Here is a 26,576-nt window from a genome sequence, read left to right on the forward strand (position 1 = left end):
TCGGCAACGGTGCGTCGGACACCGGGCCGTACGGGAACAAAGCAGGGACCAGTGCGAGCTAGTCGACGCGACGCGACACACGTCTCCCCAGTTTTTCCGCTACGGACCACGTGCGTCGAGTCAACGCGACTCCGCCGTAAACGCGTATGCGCGCTCGTAAACGCAGTCGCCGTTAAATTGTCTTTCGCTTCTTCGCGGACGTTACGGCGCCTCCGGTCGCGCCAAGAGCAGAACATTCTGTGACGCGGCCTTTTGTCTCGCTCGGTCCACACGGTCGCGCCACGGTTCGTCACTGGAGTGTACACCCTCCGGGATCGGTGACCGAGCCGTGCCGCCAGTGCAACGCGCCTGTATAGACGGACATTAGCGAGGTATATTATTTGTCATTTTGTAACGGTAGGAAAAATAAATGTGTCCTGTCCAGAAACCGCTTTACTCGTTATTGCTAGAAAGCCTCTCTCTCCCTTGAGCATAGTGCGTGGGCGCGGCGATAAAGCCGGTTCACTGCACATGAGAGACTGTAAGCGGAGATACAACACGTCTCCGCTTCACCTGGTGACCCCGACGTGATCTGAGGCTAAAAAAAAAACCACACGTGGTGACGAACGTTCACCGGTACGAACGTTCGCCGGTACGAGAGACGTGGAACCGCGAGTAGGCTTGCTCGTATTCGCCCGCGCCGAACAGTGCTCCGTAGTAAAATTTTTTTTTGAACTAACTTTTTATTGTATTGTTTTTGTGCGCGTATGTTTTGATCGCAGACTGCTTAGTGTTATTTTTTTCCCGTGTGTTTCCCTTGTGTTATTTTCACTGTGTACTTTCCCCTTGTACGAGGATTCGACTCTGAACTAAGATGGCGACACTAGAGGAGTTGCGAAAGACCGTCGAAGAACTGCTCGCACGCAACACGAGGCTAGAGAGTGAGCTACAGGCACGGACTACACGCGCGGACGCCGCGCAGCCACAGACAGCTCAGGACAATGTTGGCGTGCAAATCCCCGCCACACCGACGCCTCCTACGACCGCCGGAATGCCGACAAACGCTGGACGGGCATTGATCAGGCTGCCTCCCTTTTGGCCGCGCGACCCTGTAATGTGGTTCAGCCAGGTTGAGGCGGTATTTATGAGGAACCACGTGACCTGCGACCTGGCGAAATTTGGGCACGTAGTGAGCCAGCTGGACCAGAACTATGCGGCCGAAGTGCGCGATATAATCACCGCCCCGCCGACGCAGTCAAGCTACAAACGGCTCAAGGAAGAGCTGATCCGGCGGATTTCGTCGTCAGAGGAACAGCGAGTGCACCAACTGCTGCGGCAAGAGGAATGCGGCAATCGGAGGCCCTCGCAGTTCCTGCACCACTTGCGGAGCCTCGCGCAGTCCGACACGGTGCCAGATTTGCTGTTACGCACTATCTGGGTGCGCAGCCTCCCAGCTCAGGTGCAGGCAGTGATAGCCGCACAGACGGAGATGCAGCTGGACGCCGTCGCTAACTTGGCCGACAGGGTGAACGACGCGCTGACAACGACGCCTAGCACCGCGGCTGCGGCAGTTTACGACTCCGTCCCCCCACCTCCGTGGCGGCCAGCGCCTCCCGCACCCGCACAGGATGCCGACCTGCACCAGCTAGTGCAACACTTGACCGCACAGGTGGCAGCTCTCTCGACGCAAGTCGACCGGTTGGCGCGCTCGCAGCAAGAGGGCAGCACGCGTCGCAGTGGCAGCAGACCGGGCGACAGGCGGCGCGGCTCGCACAGCCGGCAACGCAGCAACAGCCGCTCCAACGGTACCCCGCCGACGTCGCAGCACGCACAAAGTGGCTACTGCTGGTACCACGCCCGCTTCGGCAACGATGCAAACCAGGTGCCGCGCTCCTTGCTCGCACCCAAACGCCAGCTGCGACCGGACCTAGGCGCACCCGGCTGCAATATGATTTCGAAGCGTCTGTTTGTTGGGGAACGGGGGGCAGGCGTGAGGTACCTCGTCAACACGGGTTCGGACCTCTTGATATTCCCCCGTTCTATGTTACGAGACCGCAGGCGGGCCGAGGCACTCTGCCTTACTGCGGCGAACAATTCCGCTATTAAAACTTACGGCACACACAGCCGCAATATAGACCTAGGCCTACGGCGCACGTTCTCGTGGACTTTTACCGTGGCCGACGTCAATGAGCCGATCCTGGGCGCAGACTTTCTCGGCCACTACGGGCTACTAGCCGACATCGCAAACGGCCAGCTCATCGACGCCACAACTAATTTAAAGATAGCGGGACAGCGCCGGCAGGCCGCATACTACAGCGTTAAACCCGTGAAGTGCCCCGGACCGTACGCTGACATTCTTGAGCAATTCCCCAACCTCACCCGCCCAGCCGGTGCACCGAGAGACATCAAACATTCGACGGTGCACCACATAATAACCACACCCGGACCCCCCACATCGTGTCGCCCACGTCGACTCGCGCCAGACAGTCTTGCAGCAGCAAAGGCAGAGTTTGAGGCCATGCTGCAGCAAGGCATCGTGCGACCATCGAGCAGCCCATGGTCATCGGCGTTGCATTTAGTGCCCAAAAAAAGACAATTCGTGGCGCCCGTGTGGGGACTATCGCGCCCTTAATTCGCGAACGGTGCCGGACCGATACCCAGTCCCACACCTTCAAGACTTCAGCTACACCTTGGCGGGCTGCGCGGTGTTCAGCAAGATTGACTGCGCAAAGGCGTACACCCAAATTCCGGTGGCGCCCGAAGACATCGAAAAAACAGCCATCGTAACGCCCTTTGGGCTTTTCGAAAGCCTGTTTATGACTTTCGGTCTTCGGAATGCTGCCCAGACTTGGCAGCGGTTCCTGGACGGCGTCTTGCGAGGCTTGCCATTTTGCTTCGCGTACCTCGACGACATCTTGGTGTATTCCAAGTCGCCCGAACTCCACCGCCGCCACTTAATGACCATCTTTCAGCGCCTGAGTGAAGCCGACATCGTCATTAACCCCGCTAAATGCGAGTTCGCCGTGACTGAAATTGAGTTCCTCGGCCATTTAATTACGCCCACCAGATTGACACTGCTACCGGAGAAAGTGAAGGCAATACAGAATATGCCGCGTCGGCAGACGCACAAAGAATTAAGATGTTACCTCGGCATGTTGAACTTTTATCGACGACACCTGCCCAACGCCGCTGCCGTGCAAGAGCCACTGACTAAGGCGTTACAAGGTCCTACCTCAAAAGGAAAGACCCTCGTGAATTGGACAGACGCAATGGAGCAGAGCTTCACGGACTCAAAAAGGAATCTCGTGGAAGCGACGCTGCTCGCGCACCCAGTTCATGACACGGACTTAGCGGTAGTCGTGGATGCCAGCCAGGCCGACATTGGCGCGGCGTTACAACAGCGCGTCGGCGGGAGTTGGCAGCCTCTCGGTTTTTTCTCTAAAAAGCTTTCCGATTCGCAACGTGCTTGGAGCGCTTATGACCGAGAGTTGCTTGCGGTGTACGCGGCGGTGAAATACTTCCGACCATCCATAGAAGCCCGACAATTCATCCTTTTCACCGACCACAAACCCATTACACACGCGATCGAGAACAACCACACTAAGTGTTCACCGCGCCAACTCCAGCAGTTAGAATACGTGTCGCAATTCACGACTGACATTCGACACATTTCGGGGATAGACAATATTGTCGCCGATTGTTTGTCCCGAGCGTGTGCCGTTATTTCACCCCCTGTGAACTTTTAGGACGTGGCCCAAGTACAGGAGAGTGACGAAGAACTGCAACGCTTCCGTCACAACACTTCCAGCGGCCTGCAACTGGAGCTGGTGCCTGTCCCCGGCTCCACACGGAAGATTTGGTGTGACACCTCAACCGGCACGCGCCGACCGTTCCTCCCGGAGAAATTCCGGCTCAGTGCCTTCGACCGTGTCCACGGACTGTCACACCCCGGCACCAACACCACTGCGACGCTCGTGGCTGCACGTTTCGTCTGGCCCGGTCTTCGGAAGGACTGTCGCGAATGGGCACGCACTTGCACCGCATGTCAGCGCGCCAAAGTCGGGAGGCACACCCACGCACCCGTGGGCACCTTCCCGGACGCGACACGCCGATTTGCGCACGTTCACATGGACCTCGTCGGCCCGCTTCCTCTCTCACAAGGCAAGCGGTACCTCTTAACTATGGTGGACCGCTTCACTCGCTGGCCGGAAGCAACGCCCATCGCGGACGTCTCAGCCGAGACCGTCGCCACCGCATTCGTCGACACCTGGGTGGCACACTTCGGATGTCCCAGTCACGTGACAACTGATCGCAGCCGCCAGTTTGACTGCGCGTTGTTCATGCACGTCGCCAGACTGTGTGGCACCCAGTTACACAGGACAACCAGCTACCATCCGGCGTCGAATGGCATGGTCGAACGGTTCCACAGGACTCTCAAAGCCACTCTAACCTGCCACGACACCTCATGGCCAGAGGCGCTTCCACTGGTGCTGCTCGGCCTGCGAGTCACGCCGAAGGAGGAGATCGGCGCGTCACCTGCCGACCTCGTTTACGGGCAATCTCTGACAATCCCGGGCGATTTTGTCGAAGATATAAGACTCCCACGTGAGGCCGTGGCACCCACTCTGGCAGAACGTCTGCGCAGTCACATGGCCGGCCTCCGAGCGCACGCACCGACGCGGCACGGCACCGGGAAGATATTCGTCCACGCCGACCTGCAGCGCTGCACGCACGTCATGTTGCGTACCGACGCAGTACGGCCACCTCTCCGACCGCCCTACAGTGGACCGCACCGCGTGATCGCCCGAGAAGACAAAACGCTGGTCCTCGAGTGCAACGGAAAGCCGTCGACAGTGTCAGTCGACCGCGTCAAACCAGCCTACGTCTTGCCCGCTGCATCAGCCACGCATTTCTTCGACCCGGCAGAAGATCTGCTCACGGACGACACTCCCTCTTCCAGCGGTCAGACGGAACCCGCACCCGGAGCCGCCGGTGACACACAGCTGCAGCCTGCTGTCATCGCGCCGCCACGTGCGCCTCCCACCACCACGCCCAGGCAGCTGGTACGGCCGCCCGGACCGCGCCCACCACAGGCGCACTGGTCGCCCCCACCACAGCCACCAGCGGACTACGTCACGCGCGCTGGCCGCCGCGTCCGATTCAAACGGCTGTGCTGCCACGACACCCAAACCGGCAATCACGCGCCCGAGCCGCCAAACGCCGTCAGAATTCGGCGCCCACGAGCCGCCGTCCGCTGTAGAGACCCGACTTCCAGCTGCAAGTGCCTTCGGCCGGTAACTCCAGTCGAGCCCCGGACACCGTCTCCTGCGTTCGTCACAGCTCCTGGACCCGCGTTCGCGTCGTTGCCTCCGCCGCATTCACTTCTCCGTCGAGCTCCGGACATCGCGCTCCACACCGCCCGGCTTGTTCGTAGCAGCTCCCGGACCTGCGTTCGAGTTCCGACGGTACCGCACTCGTGCAAGCGCCTTCAAGACGTCTCCATCCATGTCCTGCAACGCGCGCCTTCCCGTGCATCGCTACGCACAGTCGCTGCCAGTGCCTGCTGCCGTTGTCACGAGCCGCCAGCGCGAGGACACGCCCACCGCACGCTCGCCGGTCCGGCGCGCTGACGTCACGGGCCGCCGCCCTTCCGACGCTGACCGACCCCCACCAAAGCTGCCGCACTGCCATCACGCAGCGCGTGAACTTTAAACACACGCGCGCCACCGAACGATCGCTGCGTTTTCGCAGCTACGGAGCTCCCCTCTCCAAGGGGGGATCTGTGTGGCGCAGCACTGTCCAACGCACGAAGGGCTCAACTACGGCACTGCCGACACAAGTAGGGGCAGCTGTACCGTTACGCAGAATTTCGGCAACGGTGCGTCGGACACCGGGCCGTACGGGAACAAAGCAGGGACCAGTGCGAGCTAGTCGACGCGACGCGACACACGTCTCCCCAGTTTTTCTGCCGCGGACCACGTGCGTCGAGTCAACGCGACTCCACCGTAAACGCGTATGCGCGCTCGTAAACGCAGTCGCCGTTAAATTGTCTTTCGCTTCTTCGCGGACGTTACGGCGCCTCCGGTCGTGCCAAGAGCAGAACATTCTGTGACGTGGCCTTTTGTCTCGCTCGGTCCACGCGGTCGCGCCACGGTTCGTCACTGGAGTGTACACCCTCCGGGATCGGTGACCGAGCCGTGCCGCCAGTGCAACGCGCCTGTATAGACGGACATTAGCGAGGTATATTATTTGTCATTTTGTAACGGTAGGAAAAATAAATGTGTCCTGTCCAGAAACCGCTTTACTCGTTATTGCTAGAAAGCCTCTCTCTCTCCCTTGAGCATAGTGCGTGGGCGCGGCGATAAAGCGGAGACTGTAAGCGGAGATACAACACGTCTCCGCTTCAATATGAATGGAAAATGGAAAGTTAAACCTATCCGAAGAAGTTTCATGCTTATTGTCAGTTATCACTAACTACAGTACATGATATATCAACTGGGCTCCCGCTGTCATCTTCAGGTGAGCCATCAATGACTGAAGGAGATGTTGCCTGTCTGGTAATCTATTCATTCACAAGCCCATTTGATTTTAACAATCCACCCATTAATTAAAATTATTCTGTCTTAAAAAGAAGTTGTACAAATTACATATAGAGATTGGCAGAGTGCAGCAGTAATAATTTAATAATTTTGTGTGAAGTCATCAAATATAAAGGCTATAATGGAAGACTGATAAATACTTAAAGATGATAATGGCATAGAGAGAGAGAGAGAGAGAGAGAGAGAGAGAGAGAGAGAGAGAGAGAGAGAGAAAAAAGCAGAATATCTGCCGTAACAGCTAGTATTAAAAACAGATGGAAAAGGAATACATGGAAAGGTTTAGAAAATCAGGCACAAACGGGAAGATGATATGAGAAATGTTGAACAAGGTTATAATGAATTTAAAAATAAATTGCTGACAGGGTATCCCCAAGAAAACTATGTTGTGGCCTCTTTAAGAAAGCTGACTTACTTATGACCACTTTCCATCTTGGTTAACAGTCCAGCACTGCACACCATGAAAGTAATGAAATCTACTATAATCACAACACAAGAATGATGGGTGACCTTCATTGTGCTTTAAAGAATTTAATTCTGTTTCACAATGAAGTATTATTAAAATCTTCAACTCCCCGCTAAAAAGCATTGAAAGCTTACAACCTAACCATATATTATAAAAAAAAATATTCTTTAGATGAATTTTTGAAGAGAGACAGTAGTTTCTTTTTTGTATCCCTTTACTTGTTTGATGTCGCTTTAGATTTTGAACTGTTACACAGCAGATGATAATCTTTGCACTGCTCCAAATTTTACAGTGCTTTATTTAAAAAAAAAAATTTTTTAATACTCAGGCCTCTGCATCAGTCCTCAAAATGTTCAATGGAAGTTCCCTTATTCTATTTTCTGTGTAACTTTTATCTTCGACGATTCCACATAAAACACAAATGGATCAATGGAATATGTACAGCTGTTAGTTAGAACCTCTTCCTAGGTTTAAAATAATGTTAACATTGTTTTTAGATCTAGGTTAAAAATTGAGTAGTTATAATGATTGTGCAAAATGTACACAGCAAATTGTGGTGATTATAATGTCTTTGAAGTAATTCAGCTATGAGTTCCTTTCATAGTTTAACTGTTAGAGCATTCCTTATCATGCAAATTTTCCTTCCTATTTTGTAGTCATCTTTCTCAACCCTCAAGTGGGTGCACTTATGTATAAAATGTGTCAACACAAAAAACTTTATCTTGTACCATTCTAATGTTGTTTAAAAATTGTATGTCCATACCTATTCCTTAATTTTTGCTTCAGCTAACACAGTGATAAATTGTGTTGTTAAACAGAATGTGTAGAATGTTTGTGTAGAATGTAATTTATTCATCTCATAATGTACAGTTACAAATCAAAGTTTTTGCACTGGAGACACTTCAAACTACTTAAAAAAACGTTATAATAATTAACATATTTAAGCAGAAATTTCTGAATTTTTAGACATGAACAATTTAACGAGAACATATATAATACTTATGGTCATTTTGCAGCTTTGCAGTACAATTTATAAACATATTAACAATTTATTGTTGAATTCTTCAATTGAATAATAACATTTTTCCACTAGTGTATTAAATAACGGTCTTTTTAGTTGGTCAAATTCCATATTTAGCAAGTTGTGTTATTTAATTAATTGTAAATTTTTAATCTCATGTACAATAGGGTTTCAGTGTAAAGTTTTAAATCTTGAGAGAGAAGTTTGAAACTGTGTCTGTGATGAGTACTGTAATTGTGGTTTAAATGAAAATTATCGAGTTTTGGTATTTATATATGAAAATACAAATTTGGTTGATGTACAAATGAATGGCAGTAATATAAAATAAACAATTTCCAAGGGCAAAAAATTTTACAATCTGTGCAAGAAAAGATTCAGATTTTGACTGAGCAGCACACTCCCACAATGAGGCAGCTATGAATGAGCCAATTAATAATTGAATAAGCGATTGGCCGGGATATGATGCAGCTGCACTGTTTAATGCCTCAAGTGGCTCATTATTGTGTGGTAACACTTACATGTGGCAAAAGAGTGATACAATGAAAGTTTATTTTATTGTTGTTTAATTAAATTTAGATTTAGCTCATTTAACATAAGTTTATTTTATTGTTGTTGAATTAAACTAAGATTAAACTGCAATTTTGCTCATATAGGTTTACCTTGATAACATAAAGACAGCTATTGTTTACGTGTATACAAAGTTTGCCATGTACCTGCTTGATGGTTAAAAATCCTAAACATGAAAATTGTAGAAACTGTAAATAACTGACTTTAAAAAATTATCTTCCTTTCATTGCATGCCCCTTTTTCTTTGTGTGTCCATATTAATTACTTTTAGAGAGAAGCAACAGCCATTTTTGACTATGTTTTATGGTGAATAGCAACTCTCCTTTTCATTATATTATTACAATAGTAGAATGAAATTTTCACTCTGCAGTGGAATATGTGCTGATAAGAAACTTCCTGGCAGAGTAAAACTGTATGCCAGACCGAGACTCTTACTTGGGACCTTTGCCTTTTGTGAGTGAGTGCTATACTGACAGAGCTAGCCAAGTACAACTCGCCACCCATCCTTACAGCTTTACTTTTGCCAGTATCTTGTTGGCTGCCTTCCAAACTTCACAGAAGTCCTCCCGTGTAATTTGCGGGTCTATCACTTCTGGAAGAAAGAGTACTGCAGAGACATGGCTTAGCCACAACCTGGGAGATGTTTCCAGAAACATCTCCCAGTATGTGACTAAGTCATGTCTCCACAATATCATTTCTGCCAGAAGTGTTAGTCGTGCAAGTTTCACAGGGGAACTTCTGTGAAGTTTGGAAGGCAGCAGATGAGGTACTGGTGGAAGTAAAGCTGTAAGGATGGTTGTGCTTGGATAGCTCTTTCAATATAGCACTTGCTCACAAAAGGAAAAAGTCCAGAGTTTGAGTCTCAGTCCAGCACAGTTTTAATCTACCAGGAAGTTTCGAAGTCAGTAGCAGCTACTATGAAGACAGAGAGGAATGGAAGTAGAAAAATGAAAGGATAATGGACAACACAACAAAATTATAACTAAATGATGTATAACAGTATAAAATAGGCCAAAATATGAAGATGTTGATAAGATCTATCAGATTACATAGTTGGTTTGTAAAATTATTGTAAGTGGCAGTTTAGATGTTTGTGTTAGTATGGTTTTAGATGTAGATCTTCTGTAGATACGATGGAATCATTCTCTGAGATAGTATTTTAACTACAGTATAAATCCATATTTTCATGCATAGTTATACAATTATTTTTACAGTAAATTGTGACACCTCTGCTACTTTTAGTAAAGACAAGAAGGTTGACAACGGCTGGGAGAGTGATTTGCTGAACCCACGCTTCTCCATACTCTATCCGTTGATGGCACTAGCAGAGATGGATGTAATGGTCAGTCAGCCATCAGCCCAAAATATGAAGATGTTGATAAGGTCTAGCAGATAACATAGTTGGTTTGTAAAATTATTGTAAGTGGCAGTTTAGATGTTTGTGTTAGTATGGTTTTAGATGTAGATCTACTGTAGGTATGATGGATGTGAGATAGTATTTTAACTACAGTATAAATCCATATTTTCGTGCATAGTTATACAATTATTTTTGTTGTAAATTGTGACACTTCTGCCACTTTTAGTAAAGACAAGAAAGTTGACAACAGCTGGGAGAGTGATTTGCGGAACCCACGCTTCTCCATACCCTATCCGTTGATGGCACTAGCAGAGATGGATGTGATGGTCAGTCAGCCGTGACTGGCCATCAGGACCAGAATGCAGAGCTTTGCTTTGTTTTGCTTGGTAGTTTCTGGCTGGCTCTTTCCATTTGTACAATAATAATACTGTAGTGTAGGAGCACATCCACATCTGTAGCTAGTGGTAAGCATATCTCGATGCAACACGGAGGACCTGGGTTCGATTCCTGGTATTGCTAGGAATTTTTCCCTGATGGAAGGACTGGACTGAGTGCCCTCAGCCTCATGATGCCATCTGAGGAGCTACTTGAGGTAGAAGTTGCAGCTCCATGGGCTGGCAAACTATCAAGGCTGGGAGAGTGGTGTGCTGACCCTACTGTCACATATTTAAAAATGCAATGCCTGAAAGGCAGCAGAACAGCAGCCAGAATGAATAAGTTTTCTAGAAAGTTCTCAGAGTACAAAGGGGATGCCACAGGAAGGGTGTCGGTTTGGGCATCGGCTGGAAGCATTACGTAGACTCGTGAGGTATCATATGAGCTCATGTGGAGAGCCGTGAGTCACGGTGACCATATATAGTCACACACGAGACCATGCAGGGTGGAGGCTGGAAGCACCAGTGTGGAAGGAGCAGCGTGGTCTACTGCACAGTAGGAAAGGCAGAGATGGTGGCATCTGAAAGAGTGACTTCAGTTCAGATTGCCGTCCACGAGGGACATCTGTGCAGGTCAGGCCCATGATTTGGACTTGTAGTATTCACTCTGGCTCTGCTCACATTCACACCTCCCTCCAGGGGATTTTTGGACAATCAGGAATAATGTACTTTCTTTCAGTTTTGCTCAGATGAGCATTAAAGATTGTAATTATTCAAGTCTTGCCTATTTGTCCCTATATTTCCCATCTGAGTTCCATAACTCCTTCAAAATATTCAATTAATCTTCTCCACATTAGCTGACTCAGACTCCTATGTCATTTAAGTGTCGAGACCACTTGCTGGACAAGACACTGTGTCCTCCCATACTGCATTTGAATGAAGTCTTATGGCAGAGAACGACAAGGCAGCTGATCTGTTCTGAATGGTGTGACAGGGCCAGTAGATGAGTTTTTATTGTAGGAGCACAGAGAAAAACAAGGCATTTACTAGAATATATTTTGTATTAAATATTTTTATGAGAACAGTAACTTAATTTTCTACTGGTGTGGAGTAAAATGAAAAAGTTTCGCATTTTGAAAACAACAGTATTTATGTATGATAATTCTGTTCAGTTGTGAACATGATGTATGTCATGTGGTGTTTGATTAGAACTGAAACATGAGAAGAGATGTTATGTTCTCAGATTTAATTTTAGTGAAGATTTGAAGATCCCTTCTATGCAGCAAGCAATATGTGCTCAAAAAAATAGGACAGAGCAGAATGTCTCTCAAGAATATAGTGTTCCACTCCTTTTAATTCATATTTACTTACCTTACTATTTTACTGATGCTGTGTCCCTGGTAGATGATGTGGTTATTAACTATTTGTGTATAGCATTATTGGCTAACATCAACAGCAACTAGTAAATTTATGTTCTGAAATTCAACATTTTCTTAAAATGTTTAACCTTCAAGTACATTTTTCATTAATGCTGTTTCACAATATGCTCTGTGCAGAGTATCCATATGACATTAAATATCATATATAATTTTTTTTGTTTCTCTTTCTTTTTCCAGTGAAAGCTGTGCTGTGCCCAAAATCATATGTGTAAGTGTTTTAATTGTGTCTATGTGCAACTTAACATATCATGTTCTTTTTCAATAGCACTAAAGACATATGCAGATGTAGATCTACTGTAGGTATGATGGATGTGAGATAGTATTTTAACTACAGTATAAATCCATATTTTCGTGCATAGTTATACAATTATTTTTGTTGTAAATTGTGACACTTCTGCCACTTTTAGTAAAGACAAGAAAGTTGACAACAGCTGGGAGAGCACAGCACGGTGCTCCCACCCTTGTGAAAACCTTTCATTTTGACCTCACTAACAGCAACTTGAGTGTCAGTTTCATTTCTTTGTTGCTTTAGCCAGGAGTCAGATTCAGGGTTTAGTTCTGAGAGGGGGTTGGGGGGGTGGGTGGGAGGGGGGTGGTGTTAGGGTTTGTTACTTTCTCTTCCCCCCCCCCCCCCCCCTCTCCCCTCCAAACTTGCTTTTAAAGTGTCATGTATAGCTCTTACTTATTAATAATAAAATGAAATACCTACATAAACTGTTTTAATATAATAATGATTGTGATAATAATGATGATAATAATAATAATTTCTTTACATTAAAGATTACTACGTTGCTTTAGAATAACATCCAAGAAATTGCAATTCAGAGAAGTGCAGCATTTGAAAGGCATTATTCTGAAAATCTGAGTAGTACCAAGCCCCTCTGCAAGTATTTTGCAGGTTTTTAAGAGGGTCGGAACTGGAACTTCTTTATGGCTACTTACAAGTCACCATTCATCTTTCAAAATATTAAAAATACTGCATACCCCATGTCTGTGCCCTCCACTACACACTGTCACACGGGAATGTTTGAGCAGTACATATGTTATGCAGTTTATTTAAGAACTGTAATAGCAACATACACTATGTTTGTGAAAACTGGTGTGCAGACTGTGGCCATGTAAGCATAGTCATTTCCATCTATGTCCGCGAAGTGGAACGTCTTTCCCCTTCTGTCTTCCCACACACACCTTTCTGTGGTTTGGCAGTTGTAACTGTGTACTCATGAACTGTGTCAGATTTATTGTCAGCAGGACATGCAGTTAGCCTGTGAATATGCACCTCTGCCCAGGTGGAATGTTTTCTGCAGCTGGTGAGGCCACAAGCCAATCCCCGTGGCAGGCTCTCACGCTAGCAAGTGAAATGTATCCTCTGTTAAATGTAGATTGTAATTCATAGAATTCCTTGTCATTTTTGAGACCTGCCTTTCATTCTCTTGGAGTTAGCTGTGAATTTTGGAAATTGATATGCATTATCCGATCGAAACTAAAGTATCTGGGCACCTATTGTGGACATTATTATGCAGTGTGTCTACCATTCACCTTTAGATGACTTGAACTCTGCTGGGTTACTTTCAATGTCTGTGGAGGAATGACAGAACCATTAATCCTCAAGAGTCAAAAAGCAGAGAAAGTAGTGATGTCAGACACTGGGGTCTGGAATGAAGCCGACTTTATACTTCATGCCAGAAGTGCTTCACTGGATTCGGATTGGGCCTCTGTGTAGGCTAGTCCATTTCAGGAGTGCTATTGCCCAGTGCACTGTCATACTGATAAAAATAACAATTTTCTAACTGTTCCTCTACTGTACGCAGGACACAATGCTGTAAAATGTGTTCATATCCTTCTAAATTTAGCAATATCATAAGCATATTATAGGGACCGCGTCCCTACACTGTAACACCACCTCCTCCATACTTCACTGTTGGCATTACACATGATGACAGCTAATATTCTCGAGGCAATAGCCAAACCCCAGCTCTTCCATTGGGCTGCCAAAGGGTATAGCATGAGTCATAATTCCAAATGACTCATTTACAGTCATTCACATTTGCTCTTTACACCACCTCAAGCAACACTTAGGCATTGACTTCACAATTTCTGCATATGAGGAGCTGTTTGACCAATGTACCCCATTATTTTTAACTTCTTACACACAGTAATTGTGCTGGATGGAATGCTGGTAGCACTTTGGAACTCAGGAGTGAGTTCTTATGCTAATATCATGACATTTTTTCTACAACCACCCTTCAGAATTCTCTACAGTCCCTTTCCAGCAGTAAAAGAGATCTGCTGTTGTTCCTTTGCATTTCTACTTAGGAATCACATATCATATCACCAACAGTCGACATGAGCAGCCTTAGTAGGGTTGAAATGTCCCTTATTGATTTGTTACTCAGGTGACATCTACATCTACCTCTACATACACCACAAGCAACCACATGGTGTGTGGCAGAGGGTACCCTGTACCACACACAGTAACTAGTCCATGTTCGAAGTCAACTTCTTTCTCCTAACCAACCCATTCTGGTGTTAATACTCCTCTACTTACAACACAATGCTCCCTTCCGCCTTTTATAATGGCAGGTCCACTTTACATGTCATGTAGTGGTCAATTCTGCATTATGTAAGGGTATCTGGATACTTTTGACCAGCCAGTGTCCATAAAAATATAAATGCTTATAATAAAATATTTGTTGATGGGGTTCATGACTCCCATGATGCTTTTTGCTCTGTCTATGAATTTGTGCTTGATTTAAGCAACAAAAAGCTGAATTGACTCCACACCTGATCTTCTAGCAGCACAAAAATCAGAAGTGGTCATGGGGTAAAGAAGCCATGACTCACTGCAAAAATAGCCTGCAAAGTTAAGAGGTGGTCACTGGCAATTGCAGGAGATGATGATAAGAGAATTTTTTCACTTTCTACATCTACCCAATAAATCCCACAGATGCTTGGTAGGATTTAGGTCGTGGGGAATGGGCAGGCCAATCCCTTTGCCAAATATTCTCTCATTCTGAGAGATCCTCCACCTCCATCGTTTCATGTGTTTACACCTTGACATCTACAAAAGTGAAGGCAGAGTTGACTGCACCACTGAAAAGATCCACTGGTGGAAGGACTGTAGTGTCACAATCGTGTAGACTGGTGAGTGCACCATTTCCAAAGATTTGGAGGTCAGTACTCCCATGCAGCATTATGGCTCCCCACACCATAGCACATGGACCACCAGAACAATCATGTTCGCACATGTTCCCACCTTCCACCATGTCAGGGTGCATCCACAAGCAGTACTCAGACTGAATCTGCTCTCATCTGAGGAGAGCACATGTCCCCACTCATTGTCGGTCCAGCCAGAGGGACACGACATAGTGGTTGTCGGACAAAGAGACCACCCCCATGCAGTTGTCACATCACTGCTCTGTACAAGATTGTGCAGCTTGTGCACGTGTAAAATGTGGTTGCAATTGCACTTGCTGTTTGACGTGGGTTCCTTCTTGCCTGTTGCACAATATAGTGGTCACCTGCAGCTGTTGTTTATTATAGCTGACCATCTCTCCTCTTTCAGGCAGCAGTGCCTGTTATTCAGAATGCTCGCCATGCACGTGAAACAATTCTATTAGGCATACCAAACTCCTGAGCTGCGCTCATCACACATTGTCCTCCATCAATTATTGTGGTGACTTTTGTCCCTATGAAGTCATCCAAATGTTGTCTCTGGACCATGCTGTAATGGAGAACACTACCACAGTACCCTGTAACTGCTCACTGTTTTTGCCCATTCCTTCAACTTCCTCGTGTTGTGGGGCCAGCCCTGCCTGGTTCTATAGTCACAATGATCTTGTGCCATGTGGCGTCCAACTTTCTGTGCATGACTGGGAGATCTCTGGCAACCAACTCCTGCACTTTCATTCATTTCCACTGAGTAATTAATATGTTGTGTTACTTCATCTAGCTTGCTTAAGTTTTGCAGAGCAGTGAAGTGATTCACAAAGAAGGTTTGTGTATATGATTTATAAACATTTCATGCAAATTGGTTACAGTATGAAAAACTAAATCCACCACCACTCTAAAAACAATTCCATTGTCACCTAATGGTGAATGGCAGGAATCCTTGAAATTACCTATACATATTATAAATTAATGTTCCCCACCATATTTTTGTGCCAGTATGTGAAGGCTAATTACTGGAACTATTGTAATGATTGACATTTGGTTTTTACTAACATATTCACGGATTCATGTGGAAGATAGGAAAATCTACCTCAGCCACTACTGCTATGTATTTTTATTTTATTTCACAATGACCAGTTTTGACAGAATCTTGCTGTCAGCATCAGGTCCTTGGCAAATTCTTATTGAAACAAATATATGCCATCAATAAAATGAGAACAATTTCAGCTCATAGGAAATGACACCATGTTGGCTTGTTAATCACATAAAAAAGAACATATAAAATATCCATTGCACCAACTCTGTGCCCAGGATTGAAGGTGAAAATGTAGAAAGTGTAGCCATGGCCCAAGCACATCACAGGAAAAACTGAGCCAGCAAGCAGCCTACAGCAGTGAACCATGAAATGAATGGTCAGTAGGTGGCACATATGTGCACATATCGATACTTGACTTTCTTGCAGAAATACACTGGAGAATCAATAATTGACATTCTTACAAAATCAACATTGGAGAATTATTACACCACCGGATCCAAAATATACCACATGATGCACGGCGTATGTGACATTCACATACGTAGTAACTTCAGACAAATACTGCCAGCTGTAGTGTGAACAGGTAGAACACACACTGTATGCTAAACTAGAATACTGTGATGCACATCATAGTGGGGTTAATTAAGTATTACCTCACAGACTTGAAATACAAGTACAAGCAAGACCATTCCTACAAGTCAAACAACCAGATCACCAGAAAATAGTCTGAGTGACAACAATCAGCATGCTGGGTACATTGACCATTTGTGTAACAGCTCACTCTGGCATAGGCTACTTGCCCACTCAGGTTTCCCTATGATGTGCTTTTTCCATGACTGTACTCCTGAGCACACAGTTGGTGCAGTGGGTATTTTACATGTCCTTTTTAATGTGGTTGACAAGCCAATGTAGTACTGTTTCCTATGAGTCTAAACTGATCTCATTGGTTTGGTAGCATGAATGCATATTAATAAGAATTATCTGAAGATCTGATGATGACAGCAAGATTCTGGTGAAACCGGCCATTGTGAGTAGAATAAAAATATGAAGCAATCGTGGCTGCAGTAGATTTTCCTATTCACCAGTGAGAAATTGCTTCCTAAGAACATGTCCAAATGAGCATCTGGGAGATTTGTGGGCGTAGTAGATAGACATAAGGCTATCAGCAGTAGTGGCAGGCTGGCACAAGCTATTGCTGCCAGCAGCCAGGCACAAGCTACTGCCTACTAAGTGGCTTTATCTTGTACCAAGTTGGTGCTGCAGCCAGGCAGACAGAGTAGTGTGGTAGCTCACAGCTCCCATAATTGCAGTGAGATGTCATTCCCGACACCAATTAAATATGAAACAGATAACATTCGTGCCTCCTCAGAACTTTCCTGCTATGTGCTGCTTAAATCCAGTTTCCTAACATATCATTTGAATTTTAATCGTAACTCTATGCAATGGCTTGTAAACAAAATCACTGCAACGCCAGACAAGTTGTCCAGCTCTATATACTTAGAATTACCCACGAGAAGCTGAAGTGGGTCACTAATTATAGAAATTTCCAGTGACCACTGTGTTTTAGTGGAAAATTCAAAAGTAAAACATACAAACACACTTTTTTTAAACGTAACTGTACTAGTAAACCAGGCAATGACTTGTAATTACTAAACACGTGTCAGAATTGGATATACGTCCTGAAGGCCTTCTCCCCCCTTTCTCTTCCGTCTGCTCTCTTTGTTTATCTCCTCCTCCTCATCATCTTCCTCCTCCCCCTCCCCCTCTCTTTCTATCCACCACCTCCTCTCCCTACCTCTCTCCATCTCCTCCTCCCTCCTGTGTGCATCTGCTCCTTACCCCTCTGTGTGTCCACCCCCACCCCTCTCTGCCCATTTCTTCTTCATCTACAGCTCATGGTCTAGTGACTAACATTGCTGCCCCTGGATCACGGGGTCCTGGATTCGATTCCCAGTTGGGTTGGGGATTTTCTCTGCCCGGGAACTGGGTGTTTGTGTTGTCATCATCATTTCATCATCATCATTGGTGACAGTGGCTTGATTGAATTGTGAAAAAATTGGGACTTTGTACGGGCGCTGATGACAATGCAACTGAGCACCCCACAAACCAATCATCATCATCATCATCATCATCATTTCTTCCGCTACCCTCTCTCTGACCTGGAGGCTTGTTAATTGTTATAGCCAATGAAACATTGATTGGGAATTGAAATGGCTTAAAATAAATGGGTAAATAAATTGACATCATTGGTATAGGACATTTGAGGGACCTTTCCAGTTGCCAGATCTGTGAACAGGTTGTATTACAAAGTTTCAGAGAATTCAGATTACTTGGTAATATTCTAATCATAAGCTGTTAACCCATAAATACATCTTTCCCGTTTTCTGCAAAACTGACTGCAATGGAGAAAACAGGACAGCACGTAGTTATGTATGTAATTTTCATTTAAATTTTTAAAACAATATGCGGCCTATATCTGTCCAAATGTTTATTAAAGTGTCACGTTAAATTAAGGGTAAATATGTCAAGAAATTTGCAAGAGTTTTGGTAACAATGTTAAACAGTGATTTGTCTTTCTATAGGAGTATAGATTACCATAAAAAGTATTTAGTAGTTGTAGTAATTATACTACTACTAACTGGAAACAACTTCAAAAATATATAAAATCTGCCACTATGAGGGCTTTATCTGAAATTATACTGCAATATAGAGAACCACTGTGGCAGCTGTACCCATCATCTTTAGTGAATAACAACAACATAACAGCAAAGTAAGGCTGTCACTGTGTACCTATAATAGACAAACACCCTATATAAAAATTGTATACAGTTTGATAAGAACCTTAAATGCTGCATTATAGACTTTTAATTTGAAAATTGCTCCAAAAGGGCCCACACTACAATTCAGCTTAAGAGGTCTATAGATTCTAAATATGTCTCTGCATTTATGCATCTTCTCCAGCATGTTCACTGATGCCCTGTGCATTCGTACATCTTCTACAACGTGGTCACTGATGCCCTGCATGTACAGTATGGGGAATGGGGTGGGGGCTATGCACTGTTGTGTCATCCCTGGTCTGTTTTGGCAATTTTGTCTTGCTATAAAATTATGTAGTGTTCTTTTATCATAGCTGTTATCTCTTAAAGAGAGTCATAGTTTTTGCAGTTCCACTTCAATTGACCTGTGTTACTATTTCTAGAGGATAGGATGAAACAGCATATAAGTGTGGCACTGGCCTCGTAGTAAATATACCACCCTGGTGAAGGCCCATTACTACAGTGGTCAAAACACTCATCCCTGTAATAACATCACAGTGCAGTCACATACACAGAACAGTTTTATGTCTTATGTCTTAAGAGGTGTGATCTTAAAAGCATTGCCCTGTTTTTAGCACAATTACTACGTCAGGTGTCAGCTACATACCTTCTGCATCTGTTTGTGGATAGGACTATCATGTTTCAAATATCTTCAAATCTTTCTTTACACATACATGATCACTGTGCAGAGCACAATTGCAGTACCAGAAAACTTCTGTTTGCTAACAAAATATCTATCAATACAAATACACATACACATGAACAATTTGATAAGTTTTTTCACTCAACAAAGATTTGATAAAAAATATTCACAAAATGCTTCATTATTGGGAAAAACCAAGTGCAATTAATAACTGGGAGCTTCCGTCTCAAAGGAAGATTTTTTTGCTTTCATTTTGCTTATTCAAACATGAGTGAGGCATTGTCAGGGCTACTCTAATTCAAACAAACACTTTTCATCCAGACAGGTTTTTATTGACTTCAAAATTTGACATTTACATTTGATAGGTAACAGAAAACATGCACACTGGCACGAATTATTAGATGCAAACTTAGCAATATTTTTCTCAAAAATATTAAAGCCATAATATTTTGCTTTTGTTTGTACTGAAAATTCTTTAAAATATAAAAAAATGCACAGAAGCAGTGATCGGATTGAAAGATCTATATGTCACATAATTTATGTGTACATGCTTTATATTTTGTGTTGGTCTTAGCTCCACATTTTTGCCCAATATATTTGATTATTATTACTCTCAAAATTATGGTGGCTTCAAAAATGATATTAAATATGACGTAAAAGGTATATAGAAAGTCCAATCCGAACACAAAGAGTACTGTGGATTGCTTTCTGTATGTTTTTTAAAGATTTGATGCAGTTGATATCTTCCTTTTCTTATCTTTTTTAGCGGATGTGAGCTGAAACAACAGAAATGTTAGAATATTAACAGCACATCACACATAGGTAGGCAAGGTAAGAAAACGTGTACATGAATGCATTTCAAAAGTGAATGTTTGCTCTGTTCTTCAATATGTAGCCTACTGTTATCTTTTTGAAAATTCCAAATAAAAAATTTAAAAATATAAAAAAGAGAAATATTTTTAATATAATTTCTTGATAAAAAATTGGGAATAACTAAGAGCAGTAAAAATGCACTTAAAGTTTCAGCCATCTGTATTAGCTGTTGAAATTATGGCATTCATATGCATTATAACTAATTCATGCCTGTTTGTCTATCACACAGTATACGTGTTAAAAGAGTAAAACTCAAACAAACTCAAAACACAAAATCAGACACTGTGTGCTATTGCAGAGTAAACAAAAAGTGTGCATTAAACATAGGTCATTTAAATGAAACTGATAAACCAAGGTAAGACCAAAAATTAAAAAAAAGGTACAGAAACAATAAGTAGAACATGAAACAGATAAAAATCACAAAACAAAATAAAACACATAACGAAAACAAAACATACAAGAAGTATACAAAAACAAAACATACAAGAAGTATAATGTTTTACATAAGATTTGAAACAGATCTATACGCTTTGGCTTCTCTAGACAACCATGTTCAATTCTAGAAAGACTATTGTAGCACAGACAGAAAGGCACTTGTGTTTCAGTAGATGTTTTGTATCACAAGAACCTCATTTCAACAGTGCAAAGAGAATTGTTTACACTCAGTTCCTAATGTTGCATGCAGTGTTTATCTTTGTGATGACATAAGGAATTTTTTGCTTTCAACTATGAAAAGTAAAGCAGATATAGATGTAGTTAAGCAACATTCCTTTTCTCCAGTCACAGATGGAACTCAAATATTCTACAAGAGTTGCGAATTTGCAGGTTTTTGTTTTGGCAATGCCATTTAAAATGCTTGCCATTCTTCATGCTAACAGTAAAATATTATGTACAAGAAGGAAGTGCATGTTCAGTGTGTATAGCAAATTTTAATGTGTAACTGAATTAATCTGAGTCCACAATCTTGTTGTGGGACAATGCAAAGCCCCCAAAGACTGCCAGTGATATACATACTAAAAATAATGTAAAATGTTATTGATTGGCTTAAGGACATCTAGAAGGATTTCACAAACATTTATACATACCATTAAAAGGCGTTTGCGATTCTACCTTAGCCAAGAGACGGCTAAGGTAGAATCGCAAACGCCTCTCACCTGGGATATTGTTTATTTATTAGTATTTTTTTAACAACAGTTTAGCCATTGCTATTTGTGTATGCTTCTCTTTATGCACTGTATAACAATAAACATATTTACTTTTCTTTATGAATCATTCACACTGAGCACACTGCTAAATGTTTCAACATTAACTCTTGGGGAACAATCTTTATTTTGCTATTTCTTCATTGAAATTGAAAATTTGTATTATGGAGTTTTCCCCAATTGTTTTGCATACAGAAATATCCCCAGTGATATTTAGTAACAACTAATTATTTTGTCGGTATTCAGACCTTTCATTACAGTTGCTTATCATTTGTTTAAGAAGCTGGTTCTTAAGGGTATGATGCACACCTATTGTTTAATCTTCTCCATGGAAGAATGCTCTGTTACTTGCATTACCTATTGAAATCTCTATATGGCTTTTATTAAGGGATTCTAATGAGTGTTGCATAGCATCTGAAGAGTACAGTCTTTTTTGGCAGCTACCCTATTGTATTTTCTTCATCTGAACCTAACACTTCCATAGAACACTAGATCATTTCTGAAAAGAAATGACTTGTAGTATTTTTTACATAATTCAGAAAAGTCAATGCTGATGTATGATTGAAAAATTTGAAGGTGGGATACATTGAACAGCCAGGTTGCATCAAACAAAACTTCATGCATACACGCAACTGCTGTTTCCTGTCACATGCCGCACCACAGTCAACTCGTGACTGGGAGGCGAACAGGAGAAGCAAACATAAACAGAGAACATGGAAGCAGACTGTTCAACCTCCTCACCAGCTGGTGGGCGATGGCGTGTTTTCGCTGGTGACCCCACGTGCTTCTGCTGGATGTGTACTACGAGAAAATGAGGTGGTGTCTGGGACCAATGCGTGTATGGTGATGAGGAGGGGGTAGGGAGGATGGGAGAGGGATGTGAGAGAGGTGAGAGAAGTAATAGAGAGTCAGATTAAAGTAACACATGATGTGGTGTGATCTACTGGAAGGCTGACATGCCATCACTTGCTCAGGTCTTCACAGCTGACATCTGTCTTGATTTGTACAAAATTTCTTCAGATTTGTTCATGATGACTTGAATTTGCTTAAAAAGTTTAGGATGAATTCAATTCAGCACAAATATATTTGTTACTACTAATATGTGGCATAGCAAGTACCACAGCTACATATCGTCTAATGTCATTGGGCTATATGTATTATGTGGAAGTGCTGTATGTTTTCGGTTCTGTTTTTCTTCCTTGCTTTAGAGTGTCTGGATAAATATATCTTCATATTAGTGTATATTTTGATGAGGACACTTCACTGTTGTCGTTATTTTGTTTATAAAGACATGTTGACTAGGAGAAAATAAAAATGTGGGAGAAGGCCTGCACAATGGAAAGTTAATTCACCTCGAGAGTCAAAAGTATAACACTGAGCCATTAGGAGACATTTTATTGTCTCCTGGACTTCTCACATGAGCTGACTTGCTAGATTTAAAAGAGAAGTGCTTTACGTGACGGCAGATTATGCTCTGAAATCTTGTATTAGTGCCGGATCAGAATTGTATCGTAAGCTAAAAGCCAAAGTTAGCTATGTCATCTCTCATGTAATAATTGTAAATATAGAGCTATCCCGGTTGTGTTATGTATTCTACAGTGCAGTTTCCCATCAGCACAGCTTTTGGTTAGTATCATAATTGTTAATTAAGGGAGAATAGTGTACTTGGTACCATCTACTATGAAGGACAACAGTTGGATAATATCTCGTTTGAGCACAAAAAGAAGGAAGGAGACCAGTTATGGTCTAACATTCTTTCAGCAATGACGTTATTAGAGATGGAGCACAGGTGATTGAGGAATCGTGGGGAAAGAAATCAGCTATGTGCTTTCCAAGGGTGTTATCCTGGCATTTGCAATGCAAGTGTTTGGATGGCCAGATGAGGATCTAGACCACTGCCTTACCGAGTGCAAATCCAGTGTCTTACCACTTCACTTGGTTTAAGCACATGAATCTGGTGCAGTGGTTTATCATTGGCACTGTCACTTTATGATTAGGGAATCTGTTTGCTGAACATAATCACAGCCTGGAAACTGGAACAATTCACTCAGAACAAAAGGTGTGATACAATCAGAGAAGCCATCCTGCTGTTCCACAACAACACTTGCTAACATGCAGTTCAGCACACAACAGATGTCCTTCACACATTGTGCTTTGAGGTGTTTGACTGTTACCGCTCTAGTCTTGGACGAGAAGAAATCTCTGTCTGGCCACCAGTTGCACACTGAATGAACTGATTAGATAGGTTCAGGGTCAGCATATTATGAAGGTGATTTAAAGGTGCTTGATTTGGATCCAGTTTGAGAACAGTGAAGTGTGCTCATGGTGTGTGTGTGTGTGTGTGTGTGTGTGTGTGTGTGTGTGTGTGTGTGTGTGTGTGTGTTAGAGAGAATCTGTGCTTAGAGGACGGAATGCGCACGCCGCTCGATGTGGCTCGAAACGGTGACCTCTACTATCTCAGGGCTGGCCAGGCGTAAGCGCTCACCGAAGGGCCGGATGGGGTGCTTGTACCACAGGTAGGTCCTCTTGACGGGGGACAGGTAGCTGTCACGCAGGTAGAAGGGCGTCTTGGGCCAGAGCCAGTTGTAGGGCGACTCGTAGGGACGCAGGTGTGGGTAGTCCCACCACCAGGGGTCTCGCGTGATGCGAGACAGTGGCAGTGTCGTCAGCGGCTCAAACAGCTCGGACAGGGGTCGCCGCACCAGGCTGCCGCCCCGGCTGTAGATCGGCTGGCCTGCAACACGACAAGTACTTAACAATGAGGTGTGCATGAACGTCAGATAACGATAATAAACTGAGTGCCCAAAAGTCACTGGAAGGGGAGTCCCATTTGAAGATGTGTTGTGTACATCATGTAAATATTGTGGGTATGGCAGGACATTTATGTATCTGAGCAGTCTGCTATAGACAGATGTGTAGTAGTAAAAATACTGCACGGTGCAAGCCTTTCAGTTGGACACCAGGTCAGCGACCTGTGTGTCCCTGAGCAGGTGCCATACGGCATACCCAATAGTCATCCATCAAAGCACTAACCCGGCCTGACGTTTAACTTCAGTGATCAGATGGAAATTTGCGTTTCCAATGCAGCGAGGCGGTTGGTGTCACAGATGTGTAGTGAACATGATGATAAGCAATGTAAGACACACAGCATATCGGAGATTACACAAGAATTTTGGTTTTCATTGTGAGCAGTGTCTGGAGGGGATCTCCTACCTTTTCTTCTCCCTAATGTTTATCTCACCTAGTGTGGGTTCCTTATGTCAGAATTTTGGTAATTTTATTTTATTATGAGTACTTAACTATGTGGTGAGATGACCTACCTGATGTCACTTTTGTTGAGGTAACCTGAGCTTTGTTCTATGAGTTATCTTATTTTAACTGTTTGTGTAACATGTTCTTGGACGCGGAAATTGGGGACCACACACAGGCTGGCCAGTGTACCAGTCCACGGTCGTTAATGCTCTGCATAGACTCGATTTGTCTTGCAGGCTAGTGCGCTGCATGTTATGCTATACAAGCAGGCCAAGATGGATTTCCTTCATCTACGTCTACGAGGTGCGCTAGAAAAGTAATGACGCTGATTTTTTAATCTACCAAAGTTTTTATATTTTTTCCAACATCAATATTGCCCCCTTCAAAGTAGTTCCATTTGGCAGCTGTACACTGGCGGAATCATTGTCGCCAGTCTTGAAAGGCTTCGACTGGCAGGTCACATTCTTTTAAATGTTCTGCAGAGTCCCAAAATGACGTCCTTTTAAGACTTTTTCCAATTTAGGAAAAAGAAAAAAGTCGCAAGGACTCAGATCAGGTGAATAAGGGGCACGTGGAACAACAGGAATGCCTTTTGAGGTCAAAATTTCCGAGATGGAAGTGACTGTGTGACATGGGGCGTTATCATGATGCAGCATCCACATGTCTGCAATGTACGGGCTCACTCGATTCGCCCTTTTCCTGAGCCTTTCGCAGACATACTTGTAAAACACTTCGTTGACAATTTGTCGTGGAAGAACAGTCTCACAAGTTCACGCACTCGTTCGACGTTTTCGTCGGTTTTTGAAATTGAAGGTGTCACTGAGCGAGGTTTGTCTACAATGTGTTCTCGGCCTTCCAAAAATGATCTGTGACAGCGAAAAGATGTGACTTGGTAAGGAATGTTCCCCACATGAGTGTTTCAACTTTTCAAAGGTCACCCTCGTGCATTCCACGAGTTTAACGCAAAACTGGATGACATAACGTTGCTCTAAATTTCGCTGTTCCATTTTTGTAACACACAACAAAAACACAACTTCGCTGATGGATGATGGGTGTACGGAACTGAAAATCGGGCTGAGCATCTGGAAGGGATGAACACAACAGTCTACATAGTGTTGGTAGTATCATTACCTTTGTCATACACCTTGTAAACTGTCCAAACCAATCTAAGGTACACAGAAGAAAATATACTGTACCACGTATGGAGATTGTCATTAAGATTTAATTATCACTTCCAAAAAAATTACATAAATTACTTTTTATTTGTTGTCACGTTTATGCAGTCCTGATACACACTGAAATGAACGACGCCACAGTACAATAGAACGCTGGTGGAGGGTCCAAAACAAAATGGCGCGGCCTATTGGTGAATTGGCGTACAGTGTGTTAAGTGGTTTTCTACATTTGAAGGGGAACAACGCAGTAACAATCGATGCCGAGTTGGTGGAAGTGTAAGGCAATAATGCACCACCCTATGAGACAGTGGTTAGGTCACGCAGACACTTCTATTGTGGCCAAAATTCTGAATGACGCAGAATGCAGTGGCGTGTCATATCTCTGTGAAGAAATGTCAATCATAACAGGGTAGACGCACTGAAGATGGGCGTATCACTATCTAGGTGGTAGTGTAAGAAGTTAAAATCAATTATCAATCAGTTTCCAACACCTTGCACGACATTCTGAGCGTGATAAAAGGTCGCCACCTGCTAGGTTTCGCGACTGCCCACACCCATTCAAAACTCCCACCGAACCGAGGCGATAGCGGAAATCTTGCAGCCGCGTCA

At 43.9% G+C, this 26,576-nt stretch overlaps 1 protein-coding gene across 2 annotated transcripts in view; it reads right to left on the reverse strand.

Annotated features, from left to right (window-relative positions):
* LOC126106456 (uncharacterized) overlaps positions 1–26,576 on the reverse strand; it is a 246,802-nt gene that overhangs the window by 62,354 nt on the left and 157,872 nt on the right. The window contains exons 5-6 of one of the 2 annotated variants that reach the window (XM_049912743.1): positions 24,026–24,274; positions 19,776–20,241 (exon numbers count right to left, since the gene is read on the reverse strand). In XM_049912743.1, the coding sequence (XP_049768700.1) occupies positions 20,228–20,241; positions 24,026–24,274 (263 nt within the window). In that variant the 3' untranslated portion in view covers positions 19,776–20,227. Of the gene's footprint in view, positions 1–19,775; positions 20,242–24,025; positions 24,275–26,576 lie in introns of those variants that run through there. The other variant, XM_049912742.1, reaches the window with a different exon arrangement.

Source organism: Schistocerca cancellata, chromosome 10 (genome assembly GCF_023864275.1).
Source record: "Schistocerca cancellata isolate TAMUIC-IGC-003103 chromosome 10, iqSchCanc2.1, whole genome shotgun sequence".
NCBI lineage: Eukaryota > Metazoa > Arthropoda > Insecta > Orthoptera > Acrididae > Schistocerca > Schistocerca cancellata.